The sequence below is a fragment of the Giraffa tippelskirchi genome, chromosome X (assembly GCF_054371585.1).
Source record: "Giraffa tippelskirchi isolate mGirTip1 chromosome X, T2T-mGirTip1v1.2.pri, whole genome shotgun sequence".
NCBI classification, from domain to species: domain Eukaryota; kingdom Metazoa; phylum Chordata; class Mammalia; order Artiodactyla; family Giraffidae; genus Giraffa; species Giraffa tippelskirchi.
This window is the reverse complement of record NC_137289.1, coordinates 153,074,717-153,086,921: the sequence shown is the minus strand read 5'-3', so window position 1 is coordinate 153,086,921 and position 12,205 is coordinate 153,074,717. Positions and strand designations below refer to the sequence as shown.

Here is a 12,205-nt window from a genome sequence, read left to right as displayed (position 1 = left end):
GGCAGGACACCAGCTCAGGGCAGGTTCTGGGCTTCCTCTGGCAACAGCGTGGCTCACCACGGTCCCTGGCAATTGAAATGCCTGGAAATAACTGATCACCCTGATAGAGGGGGATGCATTGACCACCCCGGTGTACGAGGTTGAAGCACGGCTCCCCGAACAGCGGTCCATGTCCTCACCCTCAAAACCTGAGAACCTGACCTTGTTTGGACAAAAGTTCTCTGCAGAGGTGATGGAGTGAAGGTCTGAGATGAGGCCCTCCTTGATGGGGGTGGCCCTAAACCCCATGACAAGGTCCTTATAAGACACGGAAGAGGAGAGACACGGACACAGAGGAGAAGCCACATGGAGACAGAGGGGAGACGGGAGGGAGGCGGCCACCAGCCCAGGGACGATGCCCGGAGCCCCCAGAAGCCGGAAGAGGTGGGGAGGAGCCTCCCCTGGAGACTCTGCAGGGAGCTCAGACGTCTGGCCCCCAGGACTGGAGGAGCACAGGTGTCTGTTGTTTTAAGCCCGCAGTCTGCAGTCATTTGTTACGGCTGCATCCAGATAATTAATACACCTGTCCCCCGCATATGACGGGCCCAGAGACTGTTCAGTCCATCCAGTGAGGCATCATCTCTAGTGATTTGTGGGCATGTGGGTTTGGGACCAGTTGCACCGCTGATGGTACAAGGATGGGGGGAGGGGTGGGCTGGGAGTGACAGGCGATTTTCAGGCTGTGTGCTCATCAGAGACAGAAGGCGTGAACAGCAACCCCAGGGGTCCCCCGTAAGCTCCCTCATCCCCTCACCAGGCTGACGGAATCACCTAGAATGATCCGTCTCGGGCTCGCTCCCCGGCGTCAGGCTTGCGGGTTCAGCAGTGACGCCCTGGCCATGTGCCCAGTTGGCTCACAGTCTGGTGCAGCCCAAAGCTAAGATAGCCGGGCTCCCTCCAAGCCAGACCGGCCCGGAAGGACGATGTGCTCCCAGGAGGGTGAGGGCTACCGTCTCCTGAAGGAATACGCCAACGGCTTCATGGTCTCCCAGGTAGGAAGAGATCCCACCGGCTGGGGTTCTGTTGCCGGGAGGTGAGGACGGGGTCTCCTCCGGGGGGGGTGAGAGTGTGCTGGAACTCTGAGCGTGTCTACGGGCAGAAGCTTGGCCATCGCGGCCTGGGGCCTTTCAAGGGATGTGCTGACCCTCCTGGAGTGGCGTCTCAGACTGACACTCGTCGGGACTTCCCTGGTGGCTCATTAGGTGAAGAATCGGCCTGGAACGCAGGAGGTCCAGCTTCCATCCCTGGGTCGGGCAGATCCCCTGGAGGAGGAACTGGCAGACCACTCCGGGATTCTTGCCTGGAGAATCCCACGGACGGAGGAGCCTGGTGGGCTACAGTCCACGGGGTCGCAGAGAGTCGGACATGACTGAGTGACTAACCCTTTTTTCACTGTGTTAGTGAAACAAGAGTGCATGCAATCTTACTAGAATAAGACTTAATATAAACCGAGTGTTCATAAATAGCATCTCAATAGAACAAAGGTGACTCCAACGCTGAGAATAAAACTTAATAGAACCTGAGCAGAACAACAGACTTAATAAAATCTTGGATGGATTGGGAGACAGGTTGAGACATATACACGGTTGGTCGTGTGTCTAAAATAAATGCCTGATGATAACCTGCTGTACAGCTCAGGGAACTCGATGCAGTGATCTGTGGTGACCTACATTGGGAGGAAAGCCAAAAAAAGAGGGGCTATATGTGTAAACGACAGCTGATTCCCTTTGCTGTCCAGGAGAGGCTAACACAACGTTGTAAAGCTTCTGTACTCCTGTAAAATTAACTTTAAATATTTCGATAGAACAGGAGTGAATCCAGTGTTAAGAGCATAAATGTATATACAAGCTGAGTACGATGACAGACTGAGTGAGACTCAGTAGAAGGACTTCCCTGGGGGTTCAGTTACTAAGACTCTGCGTTCCCAACGCAGGGGCCCCGGGTTCAATCCCTGGTCAGGGAACTAGACCCCGCGTGCCATGACTCAGACCTGGTGGAGAGTAATAAGTAAACAAATAAAAATAATGTAAAAACTCGATCGAATAAAATCTGAATACAACCTTAGTAGGATGAGTTCAAAACATCTCACGCGGACAAGAGGGATTGCAGCTTTGCTATAATAAGAGTTGATACAACCTCAGTAGAAAAGCCAACACCGTATCAATTGGATGAAACTTAATACAACCTCAATAGGACAATTGGTAAAATCTCCAACGAGAGCGCACCCAACTTTCAGAGAATAAAACGTACTACAGCCTTACAGAATAAGAGTCAATACCCTGTTAACAGAATAAGAGCTGATACCATCTTAATAGAATATGACTGAATACAACCTTCGTACGAGGAGAGCTAATAAAATATGAATGGAAAAAACCTGAATGCAACCTAAATGGAATGAGGGTTGATAATATCTCAATAGGATAAGAGTGCATCCAACATTAAGACAATAAAATGTAACACAGTGACATGGAAGAAGACTTCATAAAATCTTCTTACACAGAGTGAAGGGGCTTATACAACCATAGTAGGGTAAGTGCTAGTCGCTCAGTCGTGTCTGACTTTGCAACCCCATGGACGGTAGCCCGCCAGGCTCCTCTGTCCATGGGATTCTCCAGGCAAGAACACTCGAGTGAGTTGCCATTTCCTCCTCCAGGGGAGCTTCCCGACCCAGGGATCAAACTCAGGCAGATTCTTTACTGTCTGAGCCACCAGGGAAGCCCCAGATGTGCTTGTCTGCTGAAACCCAGGAACAGAGAGCGAATAAAACCTGAATACAGGAGCTTGTATAATCATAGCAGGGTAAGAGGCCATGCCAGCTTCACTGAACAGGAATCCACACAACTTTCACAGGGTCAGAACTGATACCGTGTTAATAGAATACAACTGAATACAGCCTTTGTACAAGGAGAGTTAATAAAACCCTAACAGAAAAAAATCTGAATGCACTCTTAATGGACGGTTCATGACATCTCAATAGAACAAGAGTGATTACAATTTAATAGAATTAGAGTGAATATTAAGCTCACTGCAAGAGCTGATACCATCTTAGGAGGATAAAGCTTAATACAATCTTAATATAGTAAGACTTTGCGCAACCTGTTAAGGATAACAATTAACAGAACCTTAAGAAGAGTAGATGCAATCTGAACAGAATAAGAGTTAATACAGTCTTAACAGGAATGGATACAGGCTTTTTAATGTAAACATTTAATTTTATATTGGGGTATAGCCAGTGAACAATGTTGTGATGGTTTCGGGTGGACAGCAAAGGGACTCAACTATACACACTCATGTATCCATTCTCCCCCCAACTCCCCTCCCATCCAGGCTGCCACATGACCTTCAGCAGAGTTCCCTGTGCTGTCCAGCAGGTCCTTGCTGGTTCTCCATGTTAAATACAGCAGTGTGTCCATGTCCATCCCAGACTCCCTGACTATCCCTTCCCCCATCCTTCCCCCTGGGAACCATAAAGTTATTACAGAGTATTGAGCAGAGCTCCCTGTGCTGTCCAGCAGGTCCCTATTGGTTCTCCATGTTAAATACAGCAGTGTGTCCATGTCCATCCCAGACTCCCTAACCATCCTTTCCCCACCAACCATAAGTTCGTTTTCTGAGTCTGTGAGCCTCTTTCTGTTCTGTAAGTTCATTTGTGTCGTTTCCTTACAGATCCCACATATAAGGGATGTCTTGCGCTATTTCTCCTTCTCTGTCTGACTCACCCTCCTAAGAGCGTGAGTCTTCTGAGAACTAAAGCTGACTCTGGCTTCATTGCCCCGAGGTTCTCTTTGCTGCCTGTGAGCTGGGGGTGTTTGAGCTCCTGGCGGAGGCCCCGGAGCCCCTGGACTCAGCGGCAGTGTCTTCACGTCTGGGCGCCAGCCCCCGGGGGACAGAGCTGCTGCTGGACACCTGTGTGTCCCTGAAGCTGCTGCAAGCGGACGTGAGGGGAGGAAAAGGTAAGCACCCTGGCTGTTTGGAAGAAGGCGTTTTCAAGGTGCACCCTCAGCACAGTTTTCTGTTTTTTGTTTTTTTTCTGGAAGAGCCACACAGTAAGTCTTCTGAGCCTGGTGGGCCAGCCACATGGTCTCTGCAGATGGCACTCATCTCTGCCTTTGGAGCATCAGAGCCGCTGCAGAGGGACAGGTGGGCGGGGCTGAGTCCTAATAAAACTTTATTGGCCAGACAGGTGGTGGAACAAGATTCCAATAAGGCTTATTGACTAAACAGGTGCTCTAACAGTTCCAATAAAGCTTTATTGACCAAACAGGTGGTGGAACAGGGTTCCAGTAAAGCTTTATTGGCCAGGCAGGTGGTAGAACATGATTCCAATAAAGCTTTATTGGCCATACAGGTGGTTGAACAAGGTTCCAATAAAGATTTATTGACCAAACAGGTGCTGGAACAGGGTTCCAATAAAGCTTTATTGACCAAACAGGTTGTGGAACAAGGTTCCAGTAAAGCCTTATTGGCTAGGCAGGTGGTAGAACATGATTCCAATAAAGCTTTATTAGCTACACAGGTGGTGGAACAACGTTCCAATAAAGCTTTATTGGCCATACAGGTGGTTGAACAAGGTTCCAATAAAGATTTATTGACCAAACAGGTGCTGGAACAGGGTACCAATAAAGCTTTATTGTCAACACAGGTGGTGGAACATAGTTCCCATAAAGCTTTCTGCACCAGACAGGTTTGGAATGGGGTTCCAATAAAGCTTTATTGATCAAAGGCTGCAACAGGGTTCCAATAAAGCTTTATTGATCAGATAGGGGGTGGAACAGAGTTCGAATAAAGCTAAATTGGCAAAGCAGGTGGTGAAGCAGGGTTCCAGTAAAGCTTTATTGGCCAGGCAGGTGGTGAAACAGAGTTGCAATAAAGCTTTTTAGCAGAACAAGTGACGGGAACGAGGTTCCAGTAAAGCTTTATTGACCAAACAGGTGGTGGAACAGGGTTCCAGTAAAGCTTTATTGGCCAGGTAGGTGGTAGAACAAGGTTCCAATAAAGATTTATTGACCAAACAGGTGCTGGAACAGGGTTCCAATAAAGCTTTATTGACCAAACAGGTTGTGGAACAAGGTTCCAGTAAAGCCTTATTGGCTAGGCAGGTGGTAGAACATGATTCCAATAAAGCTTTATTAGCTACACAGGTGGTGGAACAACGTTCCAATAAAGCTTTATTGGCCATACAGGTGGTTGAACAAGGTTCCAATAAAGATTTATTGACCAAACAGGTGCTGGAACAGGATACCAATAAAGCTTTATTGTCAACACAGGTGGTGGAACATGGTTCCCATAAAGCTTTCTGCACCAGACAGGTTTGGAATGGGGTTCCAATAAAGCTTTATTGATCAAAGGCTGCAACAGGGTTCCAATAAAGCTTTATTGATCAGATAGGGGGTGGAACAGAGTTCGAATAAAGCTAAATTGGCAAAGCAGGTGGTGAAGCAGGGTTCCAGTAAAGCTTTATTGGCCAGGCAGGTGGTGAAACAGAGTTGCAATAAAGCTTTTTAGCAGAACAAGTGACGGGAACGAGGTTCCAGTAAAGCTTTATTGACAAAAACAGATGGCCAAAACCAGGTACCAACCTTGGGTTGTCATTTCCTGACTGTGGATCAGGAAGTTTCCACAGGCTGGTGTTTGCACTGAAACCCTGGATGAACTATCCAAGGAACAAGACAAAAATGTGACCAGAAAGTTACACGGGAGTAATTTTCCATCATGCTCAATTGCTCCTTTTCAAGGGTTGCCCTTTGTGTGAAGGTCAGATTCTTGTTTTGGTGTTGAAGCTGCTTTTCTCTTACGGAAACTGGTCCTTGCCAGTTTTTACTTTTAATGCCCTTTTCCTTGCAAAATTAAAAGTGGTAAGCCCTATCTCGGTCACTCAGGTGGGTTTTTTTGTGTGTTTGTTTGTTTGTTTTTAGAATCTTGTGAATCTGTGGAATTGCAAAGTGTAGGGACCATTGTCTGACAGAACAGTGGTGGGTGGGCGATGGCAGGCGCAGGTGATGGGTTTTCTTCTTGAAGCAAGGACGTGCGTCCCCGTTGGATTTACGGGATGCAGACAGTGAGGGTGAGTTAACTTGAACAGGAAGATAGTGGTTTGGGGTTGACGGTGCTCAGCTGTGGGGGCTGCGGTCCGGCCAGGACACACCTGTGGAGGATGGCGGACGTTCAAGGGGAAGCTCCTGGGGGTGGGAGGAGCCTGCTCTTCCTACAGACTCGGGTAGGCACGTCGGGGTATGGGCTAACCAGCCGGCCAGGAGACGCTGGGATGCTCGGCTCACAGACCAGGTTACAGGACTGCCTGCTGCAGCTCTGTCTCCCTGGGGACCCCTTGGAGCCCCGCAAGCATTTGGCAGGTACAGATTGGGCAGAAACAGTGAACAGATTCAGTTCAGTCCAGTCGCTCCATCGTGTCCGACTCTTTGCTACCCCGTGACTGCAGCACGCCAGGCCTCCCCGTCCATCGCCAACTCCCGGAGCTTGCTCAAACTCATGTCCGTGGAGTCAGTGATGCCATCCAACCATCTCATCCTCTGTCGTCCCCCTCTCCTCCCACCCTCAATCTTTCCCAGCATCAGGGTCTTTTCAAATGAGTCAGTTCTTTGCATCAGGTGGCCAAAGGATTGGAGCCCCGTGGGCACGTATTACATGTAGTCCACGGGGTCTCAAATTGCCTCAAAGAGTCGGAGGCAACTAAGGGATTGGACAACCCTGGGGCTCGCTGGCCCTTTCCATCTGTCACATCGGATCTTTCCGTGGGATTTACCGCAGTTGAAGGCAGCAGGCAGCACACGCAGCCCCTGCACCATGGGTCAGCCGGTCCCTCGGGACGAGGGTCCAGCCGCCGGGGTTCCTCCAGTCCCCGGAGAGAATTATGTTTCCATCAGGATGTTGCCAGCATCGCTGTTGGCATCTTGGCGACGCCTGGGTCTCTAACGTTTGTTTTTTTCCCCTCCGTTCTGTGTGTTGTCAGCTGTGTATGAAAACGCGGAGCTCGCCAGCACCTACCTGGTCAGAGGCAGCCCCAAGTCCCAGCGGGACATGCTCCTGTACACGGGCAGGACCACTTACGTCTGCTGGCGCCACCTGGCCGAGGCTGTGAGGTGCGCGTCAGTCTCACCCCTGAGTCCCCAGGGCTGCCTGCGGGTTGGTTTCAGGGCGACCCAGGAATCAACATGGTAGGTTTCTTATAGCACGGGTCTCCAGACTCCCGGATCTAATGCCTGATGATGTGAGGTGGGGCTGATGGAATAATAATAGAAATACCGGGAATATTCACTGGGAGGACTGATGCTGAAGCTCCAATCCTTTGGCCCCCTGATGTGAAAAACTGACTCTTTGGAAAACACCCCGATGCTGAGAGAGACTGAAGGCGGGAGGAGAAGGGGACGACAGAGGATGAGATGGTTGGATGGCATCACCGACGCGATGGACGTGAGTTAGTGAAGGACAGGGAGGTGGTGGTGGACAGGGAGGCCTGGCGTGCTGCAGTCCAGGGGGGTTGCAAAGAGTCGGACACGACTGAGCGATTGAACTGGACTGAACTGCAAACTAGAAAACAATTCCTGAGTAGTCTTGGGTTACTTGTTTGCAGCGGGATGCCATCTGGGGTGCCAGGGTAAGGTCTGTGAGCAGGAGCGTGCGTTAACGGTGTGCAGTGACGTCTCAGGGCCTGAGTGACGGTCTCCTCCTTGTTTTCAGGGAAGGGAGGAACCAGTACCCGAAAGCCTTCGGGATCCCGTCCGAGGAGCTCTTTTCTGCCATCTACAGGTCACGCCCCTCACCCACTCCGATAGCGTCCTGCTTGCAGTCACGTTGTATAATTAAATGTGTGTATTTCTCATTGAAGGATAGTCACTTTGCAGTATTGTGTGGGTCTCTGCCAGACACGCACATGAATCAGCCATAGGTCTACCTGTGTCCCCTCCTTGAACCTCCCTCTCACCCGCCTCCCCATCCCACCCCTCTAGGCTGTCACAGAGCCCCTGTTTGAGCTCCGAGTCTTCCCGCAAATTCCCAGCGGCTCTCTGCATCACATATGGTGACGTATGTTTCCGTGTTGCTCTCTGCATACCTCCCACCTTCTCCTCCTCCCTGCCTCCCCGGGTCCGTAAGTCTGTTCTGTTATGTCTGCTTCTCCACTGATGCCCTGCAAATACGTTCACGAGTACCGTCTTTCTAGATTCCGTAAGTATGTGTCAGGATACGACATTTGTTTTTCTGACTTCTGTCCCTCTATGTAACAGGCTCCAGGTTCATCCACCTCATTAGAACTGACTCAAAGGCGTTCCTCTTCATGGCTGAGTAATATTCCATTGTATATATGCACCACAAGCTCTTTATCCATTCGTCTGTTGATGGGCATCTAGGTTGCTTGGAATGTTTCAGCAGTAGCGTTGATTTACAATGTTGCATTAATTTCTGCTCTACAGTAAAAGTGGTTCAGTTATGCAAATATACACATTATTTCATTTTGTAACCACTGATTAATATTCCACCCTATGCATGTACCACATCTTCTTTCTCCATTCCTCTGCTGATGGACATTGAGGTGGCTTCCATGTCTTTGCTATTGTGAATAGTGTCCATGTCTTTTCTCATTATGGTTTTCTCCAGGTATATGCCCCAGCAGTGGGATCACAGGATCGTATGATAGGTCTATTTCTAGTTTTTAAAGAACATTCCTTACTGTTTTCCATAATGCCTGTGCAAGTATACATTCCCAGAAAAACTGCAGAGGGCTCCTTTTTCTCCATGAGCTCTCCAACATTTAATGTTTGTAGAGTTTTCGATAGTGGCAGTTCTGACCGGTGTGAGATGATACCTGTTGTAGGTTTGATTTGCCTTTCCCTAATATTCAGCAACTTTCCTGGTGGCTCAGATGGTAAAGAATCCGCCTGCAATGCAGGAGACCTGGGTTTGATCCCTGAGTCTGGAAGATCCCCTGGAGGAGGAAATGGCAACCCACTCCAGTATCCTTGCCTGGAGAGTCCTATGGACAGAGGAGCCCGGTGGGCTCCAGTCCATGGGGTTGCAAAGAGTCGGACACAACTGAGCATCTAACACTTTGAATATTTAGTGATGCTGACATGTTTTCATGTGATTTTCTTAACAGGGCGTGACCTAAAGGTACCTCTTGAACTTGGGTTCCTGCACCTCTGCCCACTGTTGAGTTCTGTTCGCTGACCACCCCAGAAGACTTCTTGGGGGGCCGCAGTTTCATACTTAGAGCCCTTCAGCGCCTCAGTCTTTAAGTTGTTGTTCCAAACTCGGGCACAAGGTGGCAGCATTTCTTCATGTCCACCTGTTTTTTTTTTTATATTTTCATTGTTACTTTATATTGGAGTAGAGTTGATTTTCCACGTGGTGGGTTTTTTTTTTTTTTTCCAGGTGTTTGGGAGTTTGATTCAGTTATACATAGAGGTTTATTCTTTTTCGAGTTTTTTTTCTCACAGAGGTAATTACATCATGCTGAGTAGACTTCCCTGTGCAATTCAGCACGGACTTTTTGATCATCAATTTCGTATATATGAGCGTGTATACATTAATTCCTAACCCTTCATTTGTCACTTTCCCATAACATTTTTTTTTGATAGTCATACTGCTTTTGGGCTTCCCTGGTATCTCAGCTGGTTCAATCCCTGGCTTGGGAAGATCTCCTGGAGAAGGGAAAGGCTCCCCACTCCAGGATTCTTGGGCTTCCCTGGTGGCTCAGCTGGTAAAGAATCCACCTGCCATGCGGGAGACCTGGGTTCCATCCCTGGGTCGTGAAGATCCCCTGGAGAAGGGATAGGATACCCACTCCAGTATTCTTGGGCTTCCCTGGTGGCTCAGCTGGTAAAGAATCCACCTGCAATGCGGGAGACCTGGGTTCCATCCCTGGGTTGGGAAGACCCCCTGGAGAAGGGAAAGGCTACCCACTCCCGTGTTCTGGCCTGAAGAATTCCATGGACTGTGTAGTCCTTGGGGTCACAAAGAGTTGGACACGACTGAGCGCCTTTCACACATAACTTACTACTCAGTTTCCGAGTCTGGCTCTGGTGTGTGAATCGGTTCATTCGAGTGAATCCCTAGAATCCCCTGTCATGGTTATGTAACGTCTGTCTGTCTCTGACTTCCATCACTCAGTCCATCCACGCTGTTGGCAGTGGCGTTATTCCCTTCCGCTCTGTGGGTGAGCCGTATTCCTGTACAGAGGTCTACCTACCACTCTGCCTTCATTTTTCTGTCAATGGACGTGTTTTTTTTTGGCGGATTCAGTATCTCGGCCATTGTATATCGTGCTGCCCCCAAAACAGGACGGTGTGTGTTATTTTGAAAGATGATGTTTTTCTGGATCTGAGCCCAGAAGTGCGATTACTGGATCGTACGGTTTCTGGATGCTTAACGTTTTGTAAGGAACCTCCATGCTGTTTTCCACGTTTCCTGCACCAGTTCAGCTCCCCACCAAGAGGATTCCGCTTTCCCTCCGCCCTTTGCAGCACGTAGTCTCTAGATCTTACTGAAGCTGGCCGTTCGGACCTGTTCGAGGTGATGCCTCATTGGGTTTTGATTTGCTTCTCTCTAATAATTCTGATGCTGACCATCTTTTCACGTGCTGATGCCAACCTGTATGCCTTCTTGGACGATACGTCCATTTTGATCCTTGGCATCTTTTTTTTTTTTTCTCTTGGATTGTCTGTGTTTGTCATATTGAGATGCACAAACTCTTTTAAAGTTTTGGAATTGAATTTCTTGTGAGTGTCTTCATTTGCAAATACTTTTTCCCAGTCTGAACACTGTCTGTTTCTTTCATTTAGGGTTTTCTTTGCTGTGCAAACGCTCTTCAGGTAGATGAGGTCCTGTTTTCTTCTTTTTGTTGATTATTCATTATACTAATATATATAGTTCAGCTCAGTCACTCAGTCGTGTCCAACTCTTTGTGACCCCATGAACCGAAGCACGCCAGGCCTCCCTGTCCATCACAAACTCCCAGAGTTTACTCAAACTCATGTCCATCGAGTCGGTGATGCCATACAACCATCTGATCCTCTGTCGTCCCCTTCTCCTCCCGCCTTCAATCTTTCCCGGCATCAGGGTCTTTTCCAAAGAGTCAGTTCGTCACATCAGGTGGCTAAAGTACTGGAGTTTCAGCTTCAGCATCAGTCCTTCCAATGAATATTCAAGACTGATCTCCTTTAGGATGGACTGGTTGGATCTTCTTGCAGTCCAAGGGCCTCTCAAGAGTCTTCTCCAACACCACAGTTCAAAAGCGTCAGTTCTTTGGTGCTCAGCTTTCTTTATGGTCAAACTCACATCCATACATAGTGGCTGTCAGCAATTTACATTGCCAGCTTCAGAAGAGAAGGGTCCCCTTTTCTCCACAGCCTCTCCAGCATTTAATGTCTGAGAGTTTTTGACAGTGGCCCTTCTCATTGGCGTACGGTGCTTCCTGGTAGGACTTGTTACACCCATTTTCCTAAAATTTAGCCTTTTTGACATCATTTCCTGTGATTTTTCTCAAAGCATGTGAGTTAAAGGTACCTGTTAAACTTGGCTTCGTACATCTCCTCCCTGGGTTTGAACTCTTGTTCTCTGACCACCGCTAGGAGACTTGTGGGAAGGCAGTGGTTGTTTACTTACAGCCCTTCTGACCTTGTGAATATTAAGTGCCCAGCATGGCTTTTAAGGTCGCTGTTGCAGAAACGGCCAGAGGGCAGCAGCATTTCTTCATCACCCGTTAGTTTTTCTTTTCTTGTATTCTCATTGTTATTTTACAGTAGAAAGGGAAACTGTTAGTCGCTCAGTCGTGTCCGACTCTTTGCGACCCCATGGACTGTACAATCCATGGGATTCTCTACATCAGAATACTGGGTAGATAGCCTTTCTCTTCTCTGGGGGATCTTCGCAACCCAGGGATCGAACCCAGGTTTCCCGCGTTGCAGGCGGATTCTTTACCAGCTGAGCCACCAGGGAAGCCCAGGAATACTGGAGTGGGTAGCCTGCCCCTTCTCCAGCAGATCTTCCCAAACCCAGGGATTGAACCAGGGTCCCCTGCATTGCAGGCGGATTCTTTACCAGCTGAGCTCTCAGGGAAGCCTTCAAGAGGGTTATCCATATGTTTTCATCAAGGATTTCACCGTGTGTGTCCTTAGCGTCTTTACGCTGTTCGGAGTTTCTTTCTGCGTGT

General features: G+C 48.7%; 1 protein-coding gene across 3 annotated transcripts in view; it reads left to right on the top strand.

Moving 5' to 3' along the window:
- The first annotated feature begins 656 nt into the window (after window positions 1-656).
- The window catches only part of LOC145536415 (acetylserotonin O-methyltransferase), a 34,055-nt gene continuing 22,506 nt past the window's right edge, over window positions 657-12,205 (top strand). For 2 of the 3 annotated variants that reach the window (XM_081565762.1, XM_081565760.1), the window contains exons 1-4: window positions 963-1,031; window positions 3,818-3,992; window positions 7,010-7,139; window positions 7,738-7,806. In XM_081565762.1, coding sequence (XP_081421888.1) covers window positions 963-1,031; window positions 3,818-3,992; window positions 7,010-7,139; window positions 7,738-7,806 — 443 coding nt within the window. Of the gene's footprint in view, window positions 1,032-3,817; window positions 3,993-7,009; window positions 7,140-7,737; window positions 7,807-12,205 lie in introns of all 3 variants that reach the window. The other variant, XM_081565761.1, reaches the window with a different exon arrangement.